The following is a 25,822-nucleotide window of genomic DNA, read 5'->3' on the forward strand; positions in this document are numbered from 1 at the left end:
CTGAAAAATCGAAGTAATATATTAACTGCCCCTACCACCATCGAGGTTTTGTTATTCCTATTTATTCCAGTTTGTACACAATTAGCTGAAAAAAATACATTTTCATATTCATATATAAATACACTATACAGTACTGCGTAAAACAAATTTGGCTAAAGCATTTTCACTATTAGATAGTGATTGAAAGAACCTGTAATGCAGAACGTACAATTAAGAATATGTATATCTTAATTATTATACATTAATACTTGACATACATTTTATTTTTATTTGGTCAAAATGTCAAAATATATTTGGCGAAAACATTTTCAAATTGGCGAAAGAATTTAATGATTGGCGAATTTTTTGGCGAACCCAAATTGGAACCCAGGGCTAGCCCTGTGTATCTCTATTAGTTTGTGGCGAGTGCCCCAGAGGATCATTGTATCAAGATGTAGAATAATTCAATCAAAACTCTATCAGAAAATACATGCAGACTTCAAAGCAAAAGTTGGCAGACACCAGACCAATTGTTATTACACAAGCTCTAGGATAAGATAAGACTTTCAAATTTTCAAATTAAATTTTAAATACATTTAATAAAAATTAAAAAATTCGAAATATCTCTCTCTATTAGTTTGTGAAAACTACTCTTGAGAATAGTTAAACTAAGTTTGAAAACCATCCAAACAAAACTCTAGGACGAGACAGACATTCATATTTCAATGTTAAATTTCTATTTAAAATGCCCCAGATAATCCTTGTACCAAGTTTGAGAACAATTCCAGGGTGTGCACTTTACGGTCACCCAATTGCCCATGGCGAGTCAAAATAGCGTCGAGCAAGTCAAAACCTTATCATGGAGGGGCGACCGAAATTTCCCGCATATTGATCAAAAAGTTATTATTTTATTTATGGTTTTCAACTGTTTTCCTATTAGTATCTGCAGAACCAAATCCATATAGGACATAATAGCGACCACTTCCCCAGTCTATCGAACAGTCTAAAACCATTCGGAATACCTCGGTCGTTGCTGATAGTATTTTAAAGACAAATGTACTGTCAATCATGTCAATCAAGCGAAGCACACCTGTCTCGGGTCGTCTTGGCTGTCAAGGATTAAGGTGATAATTACAGAGAAATAGTATCAAAATAAAACTAAAATTACCAGGTATGCCAATTATTTGAGCAGCATAACACTTAGCAGATGCTATTTTCTTAAGACCCTTGTGAATCACATCAGATGAAATTGCTCTTTTACTCCAACAGGAAACTAAAACCTTCAGTGGTAATGAACTGGACGTCTCCTTTAATACTGATTTGGATTTTAACTCCTGGAATGTCTTTCCTGTAATATAAACAAAAAGGAAATTAGTGTAATAATATTTGTTTTAAATTAAATACAAAATATGACTCTCCTCTAATATTTAGAAAAAAGATGTGAATGGCATTACCATTCAATTCAGTAATGCGCTATATACCCTCCAACATGATACAAGTTTAAATGGATGTAGGAATATAGAGATGTTATGAATGCATACATGTACACCATCCAACTCACAAAAACTTAATAGAAATATTTTAGAACCCGCTCCTACCCACAAGAATATAAGTGTTGTAAGATTATCAAATCAAATTCTTTATTTATTCTCTGTTGGTCTGTCTCTGTGTCTGTCTGTGTCTGTCTGTCTCTGTCTGTCTGTCTGTCTGTCTGTCTGTCTGTCTGTCTCTGTGTCTGTCTGACTGTCTCTCTCTCTCTCTATATATATATATATAAACTTTGATCACTCCACCTTCGATCTCTCGAACTGAAGCTAAGGTCCCGGCCGAGTTGCTATACAAACTACTAATAATGACCTTCAAAAACTCAAACTTCGAAAACTCGATCTCTTGACCTAATTCTTTGGTCCTGCCATAAATATTTAATAGAGTATGCACCTCTAAAACTTGACGCATGTGGATTGATCAAACTGTCGCTGCTGATAGTATTTTAAAGACAAATGTATTGTCAAGCATGTCAATCAAGTGAAGTGCGCCTGTCTTGGCTGTCAAGGATTAAGGTGATAATTACAGAATAATAGATCGCCGACTAAGCGGAACGAAATGATCCAGTGTTTGGGAGTCGGTGTTCGTCCGTGGTGGAGAGCCTCGCTACGTAATACTTACTTTTAGAATATACGCAAAATGAATGTACCACAGGCATCAAAGTTGCCAACAGCTGGGGTGGGGTGGGTGGGATGGGATGGGATGACGTTGGGTGAGGTGACCGATATATTAATTTGCTTTTCAACTAGGGATGCATAGTTTTCTTACAATATTAAGCGAAATCAACCAGTTCGAACTCCCTGAAACTCGAACTATTTCCTTGTCCCCTTCAAAATCGAGTTATCAAAGTTTGACTGTATATATATATATATATATATATATATATATATATATATATATATATATATATATATATATACACACATACACACACACACACACACACACATACAGTCAAACCTGTCTTAAGTGGTTACACAAGGGAGTAGATGAAAGTGGCCGCTTAAGACAGGTGGCTGCTGAGTACAGGTTGTCACATATATAGTCTTTAAAACATTTCTTGTTGTTTCTTGTTTTACCATCTGTACTGCTAATCAATGGATGTGTGCTTCACAGTTGACTATAAATCAACTTTTGACATGTCGTCTCCTTCAGAAATAATACAAATGGAATATATTAAATTAACCGTTCTCAACAAGTTTGTTTTCTTTTTCCATTTAATTATGTAATTCCTACTTCATGTGGTGTATTGTCATAGTAAGTGGCCGATTAATACCTGTAGGTATTTTGGCGATTTAAGATCTGATTTAGGTGGCCGCTGGCCGTGTTAGACAGGTGACCGCTTATTACAGGTGCATTTACATTATAAATCGTTTGGGAGGAAAAAAGTGGCCGCTTAAGGCAGGTGACTGCCAAGACAGGTTTGACTATATATATATATATATATATATATATATATATATATATATATATATATATATATATATATATATATAAACTGACGATCAAAAGAAAGTATACCAATTATTTTTATTATAAATAAACACAATACATGTTCATGGAAGGTTAGATAGGTTCCAGTATTGTTCGTTATAATGCAATCAATGACGAATAGTCGCACATTGCTGCGTTTGGGCGATGCCGCACGTGCAAAATGAGTTTATTCATCAAATTTATACTGCACAAAAAACATGATACTCGTGCACATAAGGGTATAAAAAAGGGTGCCATTGCTTAGAACATGCCTCAGTCAACAGTACCAGCCTCGGTGGTGCAGTGGTTAAGCCATTGGACTACAGGCTGGTAGGTACAGGGTTCGCAGCCCGGTACCAGCTCCAACCCAGAGCGAGTTCTTAAGGGCTCAATGGGTAGGTGTAAGGCACAGAAATAAGTTGAAATCAAATCAATCAGTCAACAGTAAAACACCAGAGAACATGGCAAGGCTAACTGCTGAAGAAAGAGAGAGAGCTATTGGTATGGTGCAGGTGGGTGCGAGTTATGCCCATGTGGCAAGAATCCTGAATTGCACAAAATTGACGATCACCAGGTTAATACAGCGTTACAGGGTGACTGACAGGACTGCAGACAGACCACGGAGTGGAAGACCCCGCGTCACAACAGCCAACGAGGACTGCCATCTCCGCATCTTACACTTACGTAACAGATTCCTCACTGTGACATCTTCTGCAGCGACTGGCCTTGGACATGTCATCAGTTGTCACACTGTACGTCGTCGACCATTCAGAGGGATGACATTGGCGAGGCAACATCGACTTCGACGTTTACGTTGGGCACGTCACTTTCAACGTTGGCAACATCGGAACTGGCAACGTGTACTCTTTTCTGATGAGAGCAGGTTCGAGTTATTCAGAGCCGATGGCAGGACTCGGATATACCGATGTGCAGGAGAGAGAACAGCTCCGTGCTGTGTTCAGGAGACTGAACTGTTTGGTGGTGGATCTATGATGGTTTGGGGCGGTATCTGTGGCCAATAGCGGACAGACCTTATTGTCATTGACGGAAATCTTAATGCACACCGTTACATCAACCAGATTTTATGTCCCGTCCTGTTACCGTTCTTGCAACACCATCCTAGACTCTTGTTTCAACATGACAATGCCAGACCTCACACAGCTCGTGTGGTGCAACAGTTCTTCGCCGCAAACAACGTCAATGTTTTGCCATGGCCAGCCTGTTCACCTGACCTGTCACCGATAGAACATTTGTGGGATTATCTTGGCCAGCGAATTCGACGTCATCTTAACCCTCCAATGAACAGGGATCAGTCAGTACCGGCACTGAGGCAGGAGTGGAGGGCAATACCTGATGTCGTCATTAGGCGCTTAACAAACTCTGTCCTACGTCGGGTCCATGCTTGCATACTTGCACATGGTGGACATACATGCTATTGAAACATGTTCTTTGTGGTCAAATTTATTCACCTTCGTTATGAGTGGTCCTTTATGAAATCGCAATTTCACCCCTAGTGCTGTTGTGCACTGTGATATTATCATTTTATGGGTTTTATTGAGTATACTCGTGTTTATTTATCGCCAAATTATTATACTTTAAAAATATAACATTGGCATCAACTTGTGTTTTGTGTTGTTTTTAATACTTTGAAAAAATAATTGGTATACTTTCTTTTGATCGTCAGTTTATATATATATATACATGTACATGTACATGTACATATACATACATACATACATACATACATACATACATACATACATATATGAATCATATAAAGACATAACTATCTCTGAGAACAAGGCTATACACATATATATACTGACGATTAATTAAGAAAGATTATACAAATACAGTAAAGTACTTTTAGGATGAACATGCTTACAACAAACTACAGGTTATAATGAACTGATTGTAAAGTCCCCTTTTTTCCCCTATGTAGTATTTATAATTAAAATTTGTTTGCGTCTATACACTTTACGGCAATCTGATTGGTCCAGAGGTGCTGCTTTTTTTCGTTCATATCTCGATGAACCCAAAAAAATTAAGCCACGCCTACTCGCACTACTTTAGTGCAACAAGCCGGATTATTCTGGCAATCATATTTAGATATTTTGAAGAAAACGCACGTGAAAGCTACAAAAAATGTATACGATAAATTAATGGAAAATGCTAAAGCAGAGTAGACATACATGTATGGATCTATACGCATTGATAAAAAAAAAAAAAAAAAAAAAAAAACCTCTTCGCTAATCATGACATGATGATGAGACTCTGTCGTTGGCCAAAGAAATCATGTAGGAAACTTCACGCCTGTAACTTACTTGTAAGCGATGTTCAACAGCTGTTGGTGAAAATTAAACGGTTCAACCGACAGCATAAATGTTAGACACGTTCCCTTCATTCACTTTCATAAAATATAAACTAAACACGAATAGGACAATTCCTTCCAATATAGGCCTAACTAAATGATTCGTAAAAATGCACAGCAGCTAGAGGAAATGACGTCATTTACAAAAAATTACCTGATTCAAATACCGTAATAGTGAATGAATGTTTGCATTCTGACGCGACATAAGTATCAATGAAGTTTACACAAACAATACTACAGGCGTATTTAAAGCTAAACCAAATAAATTCAGTTACATGTATGTATTGTTAAAGTATGCATATAAATTGAATTATAAGATTTGACCGCAATTATTTTTTGGTTCATGCAAGTATGAACCGAAAAAACAATGTGCACACTTTTGTATGACCCGCTACGTGGGATCATACAGTGTGCGAATCGTTTTTTCGGTTCATACTTGCATGAACCAAAAAATAATTGCGGTCAATTCTTAAATAAATTTTAATGTATAGAACGAACTATCCCAGATAGCACAACTATGTTGGCCCAACGTCGCCATGGTTGGCATTATCGCCGTCGCCGGCCTAACGTTGCCACGACGTTGGCAAATGGTTGGTTCGGGCCGATCTTGCCCCACCTTGCGACTGCATGAGGAAAACTCTGACCTTCACCTTCAGCAACCAGTCATTTGTGTTTAAACAGAAAATATTTCCAGCATTAATTTCAGGAATTTAACCAGTCATGTAAGTACTGGGAACACGATATAAAATCAGTATGAATATGAGTATTTTCTGCTTCAGAAAATCTTTAATGTATGGACTTATATGTAAAATTACCAAGGTTTTGTGTAAATCGTAAAAAATAAGTTACCACATTGATGCCAAATTTACTTCTGCTTGGTGTCGGCTCGATTTTGGCACAATGTTGCACCGACGTTAGAAAAATACTCCAGTTAGAAAAACAAATACCGGTCATTATATTTGGTATGATAAATAATGAAACTATAAAATAATTATCAACATTAAATATTTATAGTATGGAAATTAAAAACCAAAGATTAGGCCATTAGAAATATTTTACAAAGGAAATTTTAAATAGAAAAAAATTTATATTAAAAAAAGAAGGTAATTATAATAAATTTAATTAATAATTCTGTATTTAAATAATAGAAAAAGAAATCTCAGCTTGTTTGGAAACAAACAGAAAAAACCCCCACAAGTAAAATCTTGTTATTTAAGATCTCGGTATCTTATCATTCCAGGGAACATTTTGTTTTCAAAATCTTGATTAGTGGTATTTCTCGTCTATTGAAAATTGATTAGCAACTACTGTTTAAATTTTTTTAATTGTGTAGCGATCTCTGATACTTGTGTAGCAAATCACGACGCGATACTGAACAAAATATTACCTGCATTCTCTCTCCCTGTTTTCCTTTCTTATTTTGTTTTTCAAAAAGCTAAACATCTCTTTATCAATGCTATGATTATGTTATATATTTGTTTAATTTAATATATTTGATGACCTTAAAAGCATATTGGAAGGCAGTGATTCTGGACTCCCCAAGCCTGACATTGTCATTGATCTGGGGATAATAAAATTCATAATTAAAAACTATGATATTTATATTAACACTATTGGCATCTACAAAGTGATACTGAAAATTTCAGGCAGTCTGCATGAAATTTTATTAGTAAGGTGTGTGGACATAATGTAATATCTTATTTGTTCACAAAAAAAAAAATCTTTCAAAACATTTATTCTAAATCCTGTGACATATTCTAACAAATTGTATAAATCTGTAATGTGTGATTTTAATATGTATGTTAAGAGCTGAACAATTAATATAACATCCACTTGCAACATATTTTATTATATTTAATGCTTCTGTATTTATATATTACATATAGGTTGCTTATTTGAATTCTTTGGACGCATAACAACAAAGGACGTAATTGAGAGAATAATGGAGTGCATATTCACCCAGCCCTTTGCCCGTCTGTACAACTGGGTTGGCAGGAAGAAAACAAAAATGGCATCAGGAAATTAATTCTCAGAAAGGTGATAAAAGTTATTGTTACCCCTAATATTATGGTTCAAAATATCTTGGTACGTATCAAAGTGTTACGTCCCACTAGGAGTGTTACGTCCCACTAGAAGTGTTACGTCCCACTAGGAGTGCTATGTCCCACTAGGAGTGTTACGTCCCACCTGATGGCACAAATGATCACCATCTGCATTCTTATACATGTACAATGATTTTTCAATTTAAAACATAATTATCTGGGTAATAAATAGGATATTAGACTTGAAATAAAAAACATTATTTGTCACTCGCTAAGGCAAATAAAAATCATTTCATTTGTGACATAAACTTAATAAGAAATGGACACTCGTTTAAGATCCTATAATAAACTGTACACCGACATAAAATATCTATTGTTTGTTAGAAATTTGTTAGTATATATTAAGTTTACAATGTTTAATTTTGCTAATAATTAAGTTAAAAGCTCAGTGAGCTCCGTGGTCTAGTGGATAAGCTGCTGGACAATCAAGCTGACGGCAGTGGTTCAGATCCCATCAAAGCTGGCTCACACATTCATTCATCTTTCTCATCTATCACCCTCTGCTTATCATTCTCATTATCTTAATATAAAAAAACTTTCCAATTTCTCCCACAATTTCAATCTGTTTCGACCCTCTCTGACTCCGTCTTCTGAGCTGTCCACACCATCGCCTACCTGTCTCAACTTCCTCCACGGGTGCAGTCTCTGTGTATTTCCCTGCACCCACCTGGCATCCTCGCCCTCTGCCGCTAATAAAGCTGGTCTGACCCACGGCACTAACTAACGACCGCTGGTAGTAGGGGTGCATAGTAGGTGGTTACAAGTGCCTCTTAGCAATGCCAGAAGTAACTGTTTCCCCTAGGGGCCGGAAGGACCCCGCACCAATCCTGTGAATTTCTTTACCGGGACCGTAAAAATTGTAACCATTGAAAAAAGGGATGAGTTCACTTCTGTGATTAATTCGCCGATATTATATATATAAAAAAAAAAAATGCAAATGCTTGTAGTCATAAATATACTAGTATTCCACAAATATGTACATTGTTAAAGCCCGGTGGCCAGTGAGGGGAAAACACATTAACCATGATGATGATGATCGAATGAAAAAACCCAAAATCAACAAACATCGATCATATGTAAAAAGGAAAATGGATCTACAAGTCAATACTTTTGATTTCCTTTCACATGCAACAGTTCACTAATGAATATATGGTCACCAGTAATCTATGCCCCATCCCTGAAATGAATATACTTACAGGTGTAATTTTAACTACTCTGCGAAGTGGTCAGACTAAGCCCACAGCTAAAAGGTGATGGGGAATGGCAAGTGTGTGGCACAGATAGCCACAAGAGACAAGCACCTGTTGCGGTTGGAGAGACAAGGACTGGAATGTGGAGGTGGACAGCGAAATAAGTTGAAAGATAGGAAGAGTTGCCAGATCGGGAAGAAATGAGATGGAATTCAAAGGAGAGAAAAAGGAAAGGGGGCAGTGGGATTAAAGCCATTAATTCAATAATGTTCAACTTCTAATTTCTTCAAGCTATAATTGGGTTAACGTGTGACATAATTCTACATCTAATAAGTTGAAAATATGTATTGAATATTTGCCATTTCTTATTTTCTGAAGATGCTGCCATAAACAGCAACATAAATAGGGCTAGAGCGGAACTGCATCTTAGAAATTGGTTAAGATATGCATCGGACCGAAGTGGGGGCCGTAAAAGGAAGTGAGTTTTTATCATCATATTTGACTATTTTCAGTTTATAATTTTATTAGGGCTATTCCTCTTAAAAGCCATGGGGTGGGGAGTGGAGGTCCTGAACATTTTTGGACCCCCTACCTACAAATTTTCAGTATTTTATAATAATGGTGAACATAGCAGAATCTGTATAAAGACATCCCACCCATTTTAAAAAGAAATAGCCCTTATATCTTTTTAAACATATTTAATCTGTAACACTGAATAAGATAAAACAAATCAAGAACTAAGACATGGCAAGTAATGTCCATCAATATGGAACAAAATAAGATAAAGCCTATACATGTAATAGCTAGGTTATTTAGTTTTAGAATAACGTGGAATTACCAACATTAAGCCAACGTGGGCCCAACAGACAAAATGACCATGTGCCAATGTCGACAGTCTACAATGGGCCAATGTTGGGCCAACCATGGTGTGCTATCTTGGATGTATAGCGAATTAATTAACTGTTCAAACGAACCAATTTGTTTGTCAAAATTATGAATTTCAATGTAATTAGTGTATCATAAATTTTTATCTTCATTGTATCTTATCAGTCAGTAGCATTACCGGCATCCAAAACGACTGCACTGATATTGGTGTTAATAAATGAAATATTCAAACAAAACCCCCACTAATTCTTGTATTTAAATTTGAAAAATCCAAAATGGCCGACTTCTTGAATGAAAATGGCTAACTTCGGCAAATGTATATAACAAACTACTGCTATAACGAACCGATGTGTCTGGTCCCTTGATGTTTGTTATAAGGAGTACTTTACTGTAGTTTGAAAGTTTAAGCAGATACAACGTCTGCAAAGCAATAATAATAAAAAATAAATAAAACCTTTTTGTTTGAATTAAATAAATCATTCCTATGACACAGTTGAAAATAAACATAATAGAAAGGCAGTTCATACCCATACCTCCAAATACCGTGCTATTAGAACAATAAACAATCACAATAAATACGTAGGAGAAATAATGTATTACTTGGAAGAAAGAAAAATATTAAGAAAAGCTTGGAGAAAACCTGACTGCATATTGGTAACAAATGTATATAGTATTACATAAAACTTACTACAATCAAATAAGTCATATTCAAGTGCACACACACCATGTACTACAAACCAGCCCATCCCAATGGGGGGTTTGAAAAGACATTCATGTAAACACTTCTCATTATAAAGAATTATTTAAATGTATATTTCACTTCATTACAAATAATGTCACATATCCCCCAAACCCTAAATCGGAGCAAGATTCTTGCATCATAAGATTATTAAGATACTGATTGTACACCGACCCCAACTTATTGTAAAAAAGAACCCCAATGTTACACCATAAAGTTTTTATGTTATATGAAAATTGTAACATATTCAGTCAATGAAAAAAATACCATGACTCTCTTCTCAGTGTGTGGTACCAACCTGAATGATGCAATCCATTACAAAAAAGAAAATTTACTTCAAAGAAGAATTGAATATTCTGAAGGTTAAGGTCATATACATAGCTTCAGGTAAATTAATTATATAATATCATAATTACCTTTCCAACCAGCTGCCAAATCTACAGTTTGCTGCCAATTTGAACTGTGGGGCATATCTACAAATCAAATTAATCAATATTTTATGAAAGGCACAAATGAAAATATATAATACAATTGGGATGAACTGATTTTACATTTATTCATTAGGGTCTTTAGGCTTATAGTGAGGCACGAAGTGGCTCATATGAGGGTGCGAAGCGCCCGAGTTGCTTAGAGGAGTCCGGGGGCATATTGAAAAAAAAAAAGTCACCGGTAATGGTGGTGGTGGGGCTACGGGCCTGTATCCTAAACTATCGAATTCCGTCCCATATCACTTCTGCACTCTTTCTAATCACACTGCACAAGCACAAACTTTAATACCACTGCATACAATGTATGTATCAACTAACCAAGCCTCGATTGACCAAATTAAAAATGAGGGTGGAAAAAGGTAAGATTTTTTTTCTGCCTTATACAGTACTGGTAATTCTATTATTGCATACAGGAACCATATCCAAAGATATGTTAAAACCTTTATAAATGAAGAGACTAGATTTGACAGATCGGTAATGACTGTCACCTGTATGAGTTTTGTCTATATTTAGTAACAAGTCACATGACTGACACACTTAAAGTGGGGGGGGGGGGGGGGGGAGGGATGTATGGAAGGCCATTTGTGTCAGATCAACAATTGTTATTGACAAACTGTTTGTAAAAGAAAGCTTTTTCTTCTTTTTTCTGCCACCTACAAAAGTTGTTAGCACAAGAAAACCATTTTCCTATACCCATGACAATTTACTGAATACTTGAAAAGCTGTTAAGAGTGGCATGACTGTTTACAAAGCATCTAACAAAATTCTAATTCTAAAACAAACTTTAAAGAACAAAAAAGCAAGGGTAACTTTCTAACAGTGGTGCTGGTTGACAACCAGTGTTCACCAAAAGTGTGTATATATGTTTGTAATTCATTTACATTTGCTTCGTTGACAATCTGTTGTGTTGTTGTTCCCTCAATTTCATGACGGGTGTGGTCTTGTATACATTTCGGATTTGTGACATTCACATTGGACGGATTTCAATGGTGTTAAGTTATTTTTTTACAAATATTCACTTCCTGGTGGGAATTTTACATTTGTTGACAACAACAAAGGTACATGTACATGTAAGTAATTACAAAATGTTTATTATTATTTTACTTTGTATTGGACAAGGTAACCAATGATGTTGTTATTAAATTTATCCAGTTGTTGGATTGAACATGCGCAGTAGCGTTTTCCTGTTAATGGGATGGAATTCGATAGGTCCAGGATAAGAATTGTTTGTCATTTTCTGCGAATGTATCAACATATAATGGTCACAAATTGTACAACATGGCAGTGTTCTCGCTGCTCCATTTAAGCAGGGCGGCCTGCCCCGCTATTGCATTTTGCCGCCATCCTTTCACATTCTGCGCCCTCCTTTATATTTCTGTGCTCCTCTTTATTTTCCAGTAACCTACTATATTTTACAGCACCTATCTCAGCTATTTCCAAATGCACACTTTTTTCCACACATAAAAAACACAACGATCAGTCTGCACACTGAACATCAAAGGAACCAATCTGCGTTGTGTACGAAACATTTACGACAGTTACCGTAAGGTAATTTAACAGTATTTTTAACAGCCTCCATTTTGTCCCATACCTGTATCCATTTGTATGTTTACTACACACAATAAAAGTGATATTTTATTTGAGCAATGAAAATATTTAAATTTTTTACGGATTCGGCAATCTCTGATTGAAAAACCCTCACTTATTTGGTGCCAAATTTGGCACGTGATCAGAACGGTCATTCTGTCTTTTGTTTCCACCAACTATCGTTGTCCTCAATTGCAGATATAATTGGTTGTAACTGATGATTTTTACTCTGTCATTCTGTTTACTCAGCAGTTCTTTATAAAATATTGTAAACTTTTCATTTTGGGGGGGGGGGGGGGGGGAGATATATATCAAACAAAAATTGCAAGCTTATTAAATAGCTGGTAACAACCTTGCGACAACCGCATAACTACCACGTTTCGAGCTAGTATTTGGAACCTTTTTACAACCATGCGACTAGCTTGTTGCAAGCTTTTCTTACATGCTTACAACTAGGTTGTAGCAAGCTTACCACACGCTTGTGACTACCTTGCAGCAAGCTTGCGCAAGCATGCAGCAATTATTCAAGCTTGCAAAATGAAAATATGCTTGCGGGAAGCTTGCAGAATTACTGACTACCTTACGCGAGCTAAATGTTAGCTTGCAAATAGCTTGCATTGCTTGTACAACCTTGTAACAAGGTTGTAACTACCTTGCGACAACCTTGCCACAAGCATGCATTTACCGCTTATAAAAACAACGGAAATGGTAGTGTTTATCATTAAAATCATTTATCTTGGGTGCCAAATAATATATACACTGTCTTTACAAAAACGAAACTGGCGATATTTTATCACAGCTATCGATTCATTCGATGAAGATGGAAATATATTTATATACTATCCAGGTATAGCATTTCGGGCAAATGAACTGGCCTAAAACCTTTTCACCATGTACATGTATTTCCATCATTTCACTCTGACACAATATTAGTTGTAATCCATTTAAAAATATGTAGTGATTCATTTGCAACCCTATATAGCTGTTCAGGGCTGTAACTACGATTTAAACAATGAACCAATGAGCATGGAAGGTGCAAGACACCATTTTGCAGTCATTTCAGGGAGATTACATACTTAAAACATCAGTATAAACTATTTTTCTATTATTTACCCCCCCCCCCCCCCAATGCATTCCTCCAACACCAGGGGCGGGACACAGCCTAGTGGTAAAGTGCGGTTGGTTTGGGATTGATTCCCATTGGCAGGCTCATTGGGCTATTTCTCATTCCAGCCAGTGCTCCATGACTGGTATATCAAAGGCCGTAGTATGTACTATCCTGTCTTTGGGATGGTGTATATAAAAGATGTACGGGGTTTTCTCTCTAAGACTACTAGTATGTCAAAATTACCAAATGTTTGACATCCAATAGCTGATGATTAATAAATCAATGTGCTCTAGTGGTGTCATTAAATAAAAAATAAAACACACACACACCATTGTCTCTACCCGTTAGCCGAGGCCCTGCTGTTTAGCAGTAAAGCTAATATGAATAATTGTTGTTATCCAGATTCAGGGATTTTCATTCAACTCTGGCAGAAATCTGCCTGCATCCCCAACAAAAATGAGAGCCTGTACGCTTAGGCCTATGCCGCTTCATTTTTTGTTTTTTAATGTTGGGCCCTGTCGCTTAGGCCCTTGGAGAGGGAGGTCAGAATGTGTTTATGTGTGGCACAAAATATAGTTGGAACTGATTAAGAAATTTTTGAGAAGTCAAAAACGTGAAATGTTTATGTGTGACGCACAGTAGTCCGAGCGGACGTAGAAAATGTGCTCCCTATCGCAATAGGTCACTTGAGATGTCACACAAGTAAATGCTGAAAACATTATTATCGGAATCATGAATTTATATTTGTGCAATTTCTTCTGACATGTTTATTGAGGGGGTGAAAGAAGAAGAAATCACTGGCAGTTGGTCCCGCGAAGTATTGTATTTGGGTCAAGCGTTGATAATATAGGTCAACTACACTTTGAAGTTTTTGCGATTTTTCTTTGATATTTTTCAACAATATAGGATCGTTTTATGTTTTGTGATTATTACATCCTGAATACATTTTATTTGCATTAAATAATTTGTTTAACGATTTTTGAGACAAAAACAATGTTTCGGGTCGTTGCCTACACAACAGTGACCACCCTGCTAAAATACGTGGAATTTTTTTCTTTTTAATTGTTATTTTTTTAAATTTAGTTATCACCATATTTTTAAAATAAAAAACGTGATTACTTACTCTGAATCTATTGCAAACCATTATCCCAAACAATTTTCATATTTTATATAGGTCCATATAGTTACTGCACGATTTTTTTTGGGTGTTGCGTAACACAAAAAAGGACCGTGTCGATGTTCTAAAAAACGGTCGATAACTGTTGCATGGAAAAAAAATTGGACCTAACAGTGAGGGTGTATACCCCCGACGCATCCACACCAATTGGTACCGTACAGGCCTGATGTACTAAGCATAAGCGTACAGGATCCCGTTGTGTTTAGTAGGGGTGGGAGAGGGAGAAGGGCAGGCTAATTTGTGCCCGAATTAAATGAAAATACCACCAACTAAAAAACAACATTTATTAGTTTTAGCGTTACTGCCAGGGTTTCAAACGAAGCACTACACATTTTTACATGGATTTAATTACAACTAGTATTGTGGGAGAAATGTTGGAAATACTAGTACATGATGAAAAGGTTTCAGGCCAGTTCAATTTGCCAGAATGTCTCTGTCGTATTCACCCGAATTTTAGATTTTGGTACTAATAAATTTATCAAAATACAATAGATCCAACACAACTACAGTTTACCTCATGATGATTAATTTATCTTTATAACATTTGCAGATGTGTGTGCAGGGAATGGGTTGACACACACACACACACACACACACACACACACACACACACACACACACACACACACACACACACACCCTTTCCGGTCCCTGCTCGAGCAGATTAAAAAAAACAAAAACAAATTCAATACATATTCCGGCGGAGCATGACTGAAATCCCTATAAACTTCGCTCTCCAGACACCCCTACCTATAATCCCAGCACACATTCCTGATTTAAAAAAAAAATTCATCCACCATACAAACATAATTACAAAACATTCACTGCTTATATACGCTAACCTATTCATAAAAAGCCATACACGGCGCCTCCCCCCCCCACACACACACAATCCTTAGATCAGCGATTGGTACAGTATAGTACATGCTTTAATCTATTTCAATAATAAAAACAAACAAAACGGTGGCACCACATAATTATGTATGACACACAATGAGAATGTTTTGTGATTGGTTATTGAAAATAATGTAGGTCAAGGTATTCCCCAGACTAGTTCAGCAGATTTTCGTAACCTATCTTTTGTAATTCATTTAAAAAATGTTTAGAACAAATATATATCCACTCAGTAGTGATTAATACCAATGTGAATGTAATATGTGATGTTGAAAAGGAAAAAGGAAAAACTGGCAGAAAAACCACACACAACAAAACAACGACGAACACCGAGCACATGTACGTATTCGATCATATAGTTGACACAACTGTTCAAGCAAACATAGCTAGTTAGAATATCGTCTGCTGTAGTATAAGTAACCACATTGTAATTATTAATGAAAACAGCAGCACATGCAAGCAATGTGTACTACTGCTGTCAAATTGTATGGTAGGAAATGTGCTGTCACGTGACCTGTTGTTTATAAATAGAAATAGGGAAATGGCACTTTTCAATGACTGTTTATGCCATCGGATTACAACTATTTGATTGTGTTTGTACCTTTTTTTAGGCATTAAAAGTGATACTTGTTCTATTTTAATGCAACTGTCATAATGTAGTTCATATATAATAGTATATTATGACAACTTTGTAGAGATAAAAGAAACTGCTACCAAAAAACAAGAAACAATAACAAACAATAGCACGTGCCATTTGACGGGTCATTTTTGTTTTCAAAAAAACATAAGATGTACAACAATTTAGCAAATATTTGGATATGTCATTCTAAGACTAGTTATTGACATTTTCTTACTTTGTTTTTGACAAAAATGTCAACAATTAATTTAGAAAACTATTTTTAAATGAAAACAATGCAAAGTGACGTCACTGTGCAGGAAACGGGTTAATATATAAATGGAATATACTGTGAAGTCAGCATTCTTAGCCTAGGTACTTTACAAGCAGAAATCGCAAGCATTTAACACAACGCTAAAATCAACAGCAACAACATGGCGCAAATTATGAAATTGTTGTGGGTGGGGAATTGACGGGTTACTTAAAAAAAAGTAAAAACAAAAGTCCAAACAAAAGAAAGAAGCAATTCAAACTAACATAACGATAGCTATTTCAAGAAATAATGAGCTCAATATTAAAAAAAAAAACCTCTCTAATTTTTATTTGGGGAAAAAAGGAAGAAAAAACAACACCCTCCATAAACATTTACCCACCCCAATATTTCTGTATGTTTGTTAATTTAATGTCATAGGCCTTAGAAGTGGGGGTGGGTGTACAGGGTACTGGCTTCCAACTCTGAAGATAATGCATCACCACCCCCCCCCCCCTCGCTGAAAAATCAAAATAATATATTAACTGCCCCTAACCCCATTGTTGTCTTTGATTTTGATCAGGTAACACGGTTTTGTTATTCCGATTTATTCCAATTTGTACACATTAGCTGAAAAAGATGCAATTTTCATATTCATATATAAATACTCTATACAGTACTAGGTAAAACAATTTTGGCTAAAGCATTTTCAATATGGCTAATAAAAATTCCATTTGGCTAATATTTTGGTTACAGGTATTTTTGATCCAGGGTGAGCCCTGATTTTATGCCCTCCCCCCTCCCAGAGCCAGTCAGCGCTGTGGGTTTACTGGCATTGCCATGCACTTGAAGAACAGACAAAGAGGCGCCCTTGTGCCTACCACTCGTCCGAGAGCTCTTTGAACTGGGCACTGACTTGCCGGCTGATGGCAAATTGGTATGGAACACGACCCCAGAGGTCGCCTCTGCGCTATGCTCGTCCCTTTCTCATCGAATCATCCTCTTCCGCTCCGCGTCTCTAGAGAGTTTCTTAACTTTCCCCCAAGCGATACACTGCTATTCAAAAGAACAAGAATGACAGGCCCGACACAGCAAATGTTTGCCAAACTGGGACAGTCGTTTAAGACACCCACCCTTGGCATATACAACCAAACGATTGGATCCCGAGGAAGCCGTTTCAGATATCTAACACCCGTATTAACACCCCTGAAAAGACCTCGTATGACGGAGTAAGAGAACGTAATAAAAAAGTAAAATAAATTAAAAGACAATTTTACAAAAGTTTTCAAGAGCTAGTATGAACACAACTGCAATGGCGGACTGCAGAATAAAAAAATGAGGATATATGGTCTGCCCATGCGCGGGTGTAGGCCATACATCTGGCAAGGAGAGATAATTCTGCAGTGGAGGTTATGACTCAGGGTTGTATAGCATTGTTGTTGTGCTAGTAAGGCAAGTTGAATAAGACTAACACACCATGATTTGTTTTACTTAATGGAAGTCCCATTTAACATAATGAAATAATTTTATAAGGTTCATTGAAGGATAACATTCAGTTTTTTTAGTGACATATCGTCCAATCAGAATAGCTTATATATAAATGGCATAACAACAGGAATTTTGTTACTATATACCAAAGTATAACTTCAACAGAATAAACATTTATGCTGCAAGACATTTCAACTCGCTAGATATATATCCTACCTCCAGTGTAAATACACAGTCCACCACTGTTGGTTGGTGAACAGGTGCTGACGTCTCCAGCTATGATCTGTAGCATGATCTCATTGTTATGAAAATGTGATTGAAATTCTTTTTTCTTTGATATTGCTGTGAAGTGTAAATGGAAAACATATATTTCAGTTCCAGTAAGGGTTAATCAACTCCGAAATAAAGCTAAAATGTGTAAAATTACATTCTGAAACAGGAACTATAGAATGGAATATATTAAAGTTTGTTTAATGATGCAGTAGCACATTTTAAACTATGGCTATTTTGGTGTATAATGTGGTTATTTTGACATTTGGTCGAGACAAGGAACCCGCTGCAGCCACATAGATTACTCCTACTGATAGAGCAGAGAGGCATCATTTATATGCATTTCCCATTGACGGGGCAAACAAACTGGTGCTGAAAATAGTATCAAGTTTTTCAACATTAAACTGAAAGAAGGGACTTTAATTTGTCAATATTACAAAAAAAGAGAGAAGTATATTGGGTGTTTCATTAAAAAGTCTCACTTTTTAAAGAATAATTAAACAAGAGTACCAGTGAGGTACATGATACGCCCATCAGGAGTTTGATGGAAAACCATAGACAGGGTTGAAAATTAGCAGTCGACCGGATGCCCATGATGACCTTTATTGGCTAAGGGTGACTAAGAATTTAGAATTTTTTTGTATCTAGCGAGTATGGTACTAGTTAAAAAATAGAAACACAGATACTGAATTGAATGTGACAAAAGACACCGCGTCTATGTTAGTGTGAACTACAGATCTGGCAGCAGAATACACAGAACATGTTCTATATTTTGACAGTGCCAACATAATGAATAAAGATAAAATTCATATAAAAACATATTAATTTATTAAGTTTTAAATCCATACCGTCTCAAATAACATTTTATTGGGGGTAAAAGTGAAGTAAGTGTAAATTAAAACAAAAATTCTTTACAAATTACCATCAAACATCATAGGTTAACTCTTGTTTTTGTGATACAAGTTTCAAGGCAATTGATGGAAAACCATAGGCAGGGTAATCTGAATGACACAACCATAATACATGTTCAGGGCCGCATCTTTGCACAAAGCATAGTCGAATGGGTATTTGGCAAAATAGGGGATAATTCCATGGATCTCTATCTAGGAGGACAGCCACTCCCGAGGAAATCATTTACTGGGAATTTCACCCCTCTTGCATCACCACAAAATTTATTCCATCCCTCTTGCATCTCCAAAAAGAGGACTGCCACTCCCAGACTAGTTTATTAAAGCACGCGCAGTTCTACCATTAGTCTGCACTGCATTATCTTTTACCCTGTATTAAAAATGAGATTTAATATGTTTAATTTAATGGTACTTTGTAAAGAAACATGTTGGTTTATACTGGATTTCTTTTTCAATTTTTTTTTTATTAGAGTTGGTATGGGTTTAAAACTTAATGACATATTTATATGAAGTTATACTTTATTCATTATGAAGATAAATGTCAAGTCATCAGTTTTCTTTAACGCAAACAGTTATTATTCAACAAAAAAAACAACTCTAGTTTTAATTTTAGCTGTGCAGTTAACTTCCAATGTGATAATTGGAGGGCTAGTTGAATTTGAGAAGGGCCAGTAAGATTTTTCTTTAACTGGCCCTGCTGGCGACCTTTTTCACTACTCCACCGGACAAATACATCTAGAAATCTACTTGTCCGCCAACATTTTCACATGTCCAAATAAATTATCTTCAAGTACCAGGATGATGTTTTTGATTACTCAAAATAAAACTGCACTGAAAATGTCTACTTGTCCACTGAACAACCACCAAAGCACATTTAGCTTGTTCGAATAGATTTTCATTTGTCAGGACAAACGGACAAGTGTTTAATATTACGAACACTGTTTTCATGTTAATTTTCAACCCTGCATAGATATTAATTAATATGTTATAGGTATGATTCAATTCTAATTAGGTGAAAGTTTTGCAATGGGATGGATGAACAGTTTGTTTTGGACCAACCACCATCCCAAGTTGTTCCTGCATGTGGTTTGATGGTCATACAGGGATGAGAATGACAATTTGTATTTTCAGCTGAAATTAGCCGGGGTCCAGGTGGCCACAAGTCCCTGGCCAGGTCCAGGGCAGAGCCCTGGTCAGGGGGTCATGGGGGCGAAGACAAAAATCTGCATCAGGAGACACATACATCACAGAATTACAGAATAACTTATATACCATAGAAAGGATTATTATAATGCATAAACTCCTGTCAATAATCATGAAATTGCACATACTTACACTTTTACACATGTTGTTTTTCAGTCATTCAGTCTATTATTTGAATCAAAGTTTGCAAAGGAGTCAATGTTTCATTAAAAAATCTCACTTTTTAAAGAATAGTTAAAAAAGTAAACATAATTACATGGAACACAGACAACTGGCTGAAAATCATCTTATTATGTCGTCTGTGGATTGTAAGTTTCAGTTTGATACATACACTGTAGTTTACTTTTAAAACGGTGCATAATAAAAAACATGCTATTTAACATTCTAATTCAATCTGCATATAATGCTAATCAAATCCATTTGTGACACTATAAAACCAGCATTAACATATCAGAAATTTTAGGGATTCCCCATCAGTCGATATCCATATTCATACACTACTTCTTGTTATAGTTGAATGTTTATGACTTTGGTGAAATCATAAAGCAAAATCACCAAATTCAATGCCTGAACAACTAAACTTTTGTATATCACTCAATTCAGTTAACAAAAGTAAAAAGTCTGTCCGTTAATAAATGTCAATTATTTATCCTATAACTAACCCATTATATTCATGTCATAATCCTATTTGATATTTACCATTATTAACCCAGTTAATATTTTGTTTACTGTCACAAGCCAACAAGAGCTGTATATCTGAGCATAATATTTTGATCAGATTTAGTTAAAGTGCTTACCGGTAATGTCAAACTGCATTTGTGCCAATTGTGATGAGGTCATATTCCCAATGAAAGCAACTTATGAACTATAAGTGTTATAGAATAAATAAAATTTGTTACTTATGTTTATTAATATGAAAAATATCAACCTCATCTAGTTAATTGGTATTTGTCTCAGCAGAGCCTTGACAAATACTGATTAACATAGACTTGGTTGATATTTTCCATATTAAAAAAACACTTGTTTATTTATACCATCCATCCAGTGTTCTCACAACTCAGTATGATAGCAAGGGGGGACAACCTTTGCTTTTATATTATGATGACAATTAACTTACAAACTGTCTGTTTTTTGTACATCATGCTCCGTATTCCATAGCTTCGTGCCATTTCTTCAGCAATAAAAGCCTGCCAGTTGAAATGTAAAATATTTTATGACACAGCTTTTAATAACAAAATGTATGATATAAACCCTCAACCTATACATACATATTACAACGGATAATTGCATTAACAGAAAGCACATCTTCCTAAATATAGATTTTATTTTCTAAATTAATGAATGAAGATTATGTCACAAATTGTTCAAGAAAGTCACTGTTTAATAAAAGTAATAAATTAAAAACCAGCATTTTAAAAGCAATTTCATGTAATTTGCATTATACTTCAATTCTATTTCAATGTAACATACCGTATATCTTTGCCTATAAGTCGAATTTTTTACACCAAAATTTTCTACAAATAGCCAGGGGGTCGACTTACAAGAGAGTCAACAAAAAAAAAAAATCCTCCTCCGGCATGTCGTAAATGACGTTTTGCAAGTCTGTCATGGGTTTGTTTTTAAATCACGATCTCATCTTAAAGTAGCCTCAAACTGACAATAGTACTATCTGTACTTACCTTTAATGTTTATTCACTGTAATAAAAGGTTCTAATAAAACATTATTTGATTATTGTCATCCATTATTGTTGTTTTTACAAAGCCGCTTAGTGCGTATCGGTAAACAAACGCACCCGTCTCTGAACCAAAAGACATGAGAAGAGGTTAATTAGGTGGCTTACAATACTATCCACAGATAGTGACATAGGGTCATAATCCGGTCAACTTGAAGGTAGTGAAGTCGGTGTGTTTTTTAATGTTAAAACAACACAGGCAAATCGATCTTTGTTTTAATACTCAGCCAGTGATATGGCGGGGCTGGTAGTAAGAACTCGTGCATTGCATAACTTCCTGCTCCCAAAACAATACCACGTGTGATTCCGATACCAATGAAAACGAGGCCATCCTAATGAATATTAAATACGCAAACCCGACTTGTTTCATTGGCGCAGTAATCAATTACTTACCAACCTAATGAATATTAATTAGGCAACACCAGCATGTTTTATTGGTGCAGTAATCAATTACAATTACACGAATTAATTTGGATATAATTTATATATACATAAAATATTACTTTATTCATTCCTCGATCGTCACAGCTATTTGTATACCGTTTTTTATTGCCACGATTTTTTTCCGTTAACAATAATGCCGAAACGTAAACGGAATTCTTATGATGCAGCATTTAAGCTTAAGGTTATTGCCTTTGCCGAAGAAAACAATAACTGTGCCGCAGAACGTGAATTCGGTGTTAGCGAAAAATTAGTGCGAGATTGGAGATGTAAGAAGGAAAAACTTCAAACATGCACCAAAACACTCAAGAAGATGCGATCAAATGCTAGTCCATATGTGGGTATGGAAAATGACTTGAATGAGTGGATCCTGGAACTCAGGCAAAGTGGTTACATCGTAACACGGACGTCTGTACGCATCAAGGCCCTAACTCTTTCTAAAAGTGACAAGTTTGCCGAACAAACATCGGACTTCAAAGCTTCAGCAGGATGGTGTACACAATTCATGAATCGACACGGACTTGCACTGCATCAAAGAACACACATCACGCAGAAGTTGCCCAAAGACGTCAACGACAAAGTGGAAAAGTTTCACAAGTTTGTGATTGACGATAGGAAAAATATGTTGTATTCACTGCAGAGTATTGGTAATATGGACGAAACACCGATGTTTTTTGACATGTCCGCAAATTCAACTGTCCACATGAAAGGTGAAAAAACAGTGTCTATTAAGACATGTGGTGCAGAGAAATCCCATTTCACTGTTGTTTTGGCCTGTTTGGCAGACGGAACTAAGTTAAAACCCATGGTGATTTTCAAAAGGAAAACTTTGCCAAAGGAAAAAACGCCAGGTGTTCTCATAGCCGCACAGCCAAAGGGATGGGTCGATGAGGAAATTCTTCACCAGTGGCTGATGGATGTGTGGAATAAAAGGCCTGGGGCACTGTTGAATCGCCCGTCGCTGTTGGTTTGGGACATGTTTCGTGTTCATTTGATGGACAGTATCAAGAAGAAGTTACGAAGCATGAAAACGCATCAAGCAGTCATCCCCGCAGGAACGACTTCTCTTTTGCAACCGCTAGATGTGTGCTTAAACAAGCCATTTAAGTGCAACAAGAGGAGACAGTGGAATGAATGGATGGTAGAAGGAACCAAACAATTCACAAAGGGAGGGAATTTGAAGCGCCCAGGAATTGAAGTTGTATGTGGATGGGTGAAGAAAGCATGGGACGATATTCCGGATGAAATGGTAAGAAAATCGTTTCTGAAGTGTGGCATTTCAAATGCCTTAGATGGTACGGAGGACGATGAACTCTACAATGACTTGGTGGGAACGGGCAGTTCAGCTGAAACAGAATCAGTCCAGGAAGCTGGGGAAGAAACCCAAGAGGATGACGATCCGTACCAGGACAACATGGCGCTGGCTGAGTTCGAAACCTTGTTTGGGGAGTCGGACAGTGAGGATGAGGATTTCTGGGGTTGGTCACTGAGTGATTGTGCATTTGATTAATGATTCAACGGTAAATACAACAGACGCTATTTTTGTACTTTTTTGACAGTTGTTTATTTTGAAATTGGAAACCATTTTATTGCATTTAATATTGAATGTTGTAATTATGAAATGTTATTAAAAAAAACCTAGTAAAAATGTAAATATAAAAAAACCCAACTTGTTTGTTGTATTTGTTTACATACATTTAGCTTCAAATGAAAACAATGTTTTATGTTACTATAAAACGTAACATACTTCAGAGGGTGCTCATACTGATATGGAGGAAATACTTTCAGTAACAAAATAAGTATGGCGACGGTTGTTGTTTGTGAAGCGAAAATCTTGTACCACAACCTTATAATAAGAATGATATGTTTGTCATCATTTAGTAATGTCAAGAACAACTTGCCACAGAAACTGGGTCGACTTATAAGCGGGTCAAAGCAAAAGTAGCTTATTTTATTACCAAAGAAAGGGGGGTCGACTTATAGGCAGGGTCGACGTACAGACTTATTTGATGTAAAAAAAACACCTACCTGAACAGCAGACTTGTCTTTAGGGTACAACACAAAGACCACTTCTTGAATGGATGAGTGTGGCATTTGAATAAAGAATGTTTCTGCACAGTCAAACATAACCTTTGCTACATCATCGGCAGGGTATTGAAGTTTTCCTGTTCCCAAAGCAGGGAATGCAATAGATTTCCAGCCATCTGCAGTTGCTTCATGCAGACAAGACATCATGAAACTAAACAAAACCTGAAACAGATAAATAAATATGTTACAATCATAAAAACAAAATGCAAACTCTTAATATACATTGTACATTGTGTAGAACTATTTTTTAATAAAGTTATAAATATTTAGGTTGTTACTGAGATAACAATTTGATTACTTCTGATTTACAAAGCAGTATAATAATTTAAATTTTGTTGCTTAGTCAATATCATCTTTTTATACTCATAATAAAATACTAGTATTAGAATAATACAGAATTCTTTCTCCCTTTGAGTACTTGATTTGCACACTTCAAGTGCTTTCAATCCCTGAAAAACGTAATAAAATTGCTAGTGTTTCCTAATTCCATTAATATTTTACTATCATTACCACCCCAAAACCACAAAAGTAATACATGTATATCGGTTTATTAAACAAATATCCCAATTTTTAAAGCTGAATAGTTGAAAAAAAAAGGCAACACAGAAAACTGAAAAGATTCACAAAACTACATGTAGTTTATTGTTTTTTATATTGATGTTATAAATTTTACTTTGAGACAAAGATCACTATTAAAATGGGGCATGGTACAAAATTTTATAAAAAAAAAATGATACACCATTGAGAAGCTACTCAACATTTACTGTATGAAACAAACAAACAAAAACAGATGGTCAATTGGCCCACAATCTTCTGCCTACCATTTTTTAAACCAGTCTTTTTCTTTTTTAATCCCAGATCGAATCTACTTTCATACTTCTTGGTAATGTTTTATTTTTTTTAGTATTTTTATATTTCCTTTTTAATCCTCCTTACTATGGATTATTGGAAATTTGCACAACATATACTGATGGAAAGAAATAAGGGAACACATCGAATAGTAGACCAAATTTAATTCACGCCTCATATGTTCATATACTTACCATTTGTGACACCCAATAGCCGATATGTATTTTTGTGCTGGGGTGTCGTTAAACATACATTCATTCATTCATTCATTCACTACTAGCGTAGTAATGTCTGTATTTCATACCAAGTTGTAATGTGGGATTGAATGTCTGTAGTATTGAATGTACTGCCCATATGCTCCCAGTCAACTTCTGATAATATGAATTGATTTTTGATGCAGTCATTATTTCTTGTTGCTATCTGTGTGATCCTTTATTT

The 25,822-nt window shown here is 35.8% G+C and overlaps 1 protein-coding gene across 1 annotated transcript in view; it reads right to left on the minus strand.

The window, feature by feature from the left end:
• LOC121383501 overlaps window positions 1-25,822 on the minus strand; it is a 57,721-nt gene that overhangs the window by 23,726 nt on the left and 8,173 nt on the right. Inside the window, exons 5-9 of the mRNA XM_041513572.1 lie at window positions 24,476-24,697; window positions 21,391-21,460; window positions 18,109-18,234; window positions 10,701-10,757; window positions 1,148-1,327 (exon numbers count right to left, since the gene is read on the minus strand). Coding sequence (XP_041369506.1) covers window positions 1,148-1,327; window positions 10,701-10,757; window positions 18,109-18,234; window positions 21,391-21,460; window positions 24,476-24,697 — 655 coding nt within the window. The remainder of the gene's footprint in view (window positions 1-1,147; window positions 1,328-10,700; window positions 10,758-18,108; window positions 18,235-21,390; window positions 21,461-24,475; window positions 24,698-25,822) is intronic.

Source organism: Gigantopelta aegis, chromosome 10 (genome assembly GCF_016097555.1).
Source record: "Gigantopelta aegis isolate Gae_Host chromosome 10, Gae_host_genome, whole genome shotgun sequence".
Classification (NCBI taxonomy): Eukaryota; Metazoa; Mollusca; class Gastropoda; order Neomphalida; family Peltospiridae; genus Gigantopelta; species Gigantopelta aegis.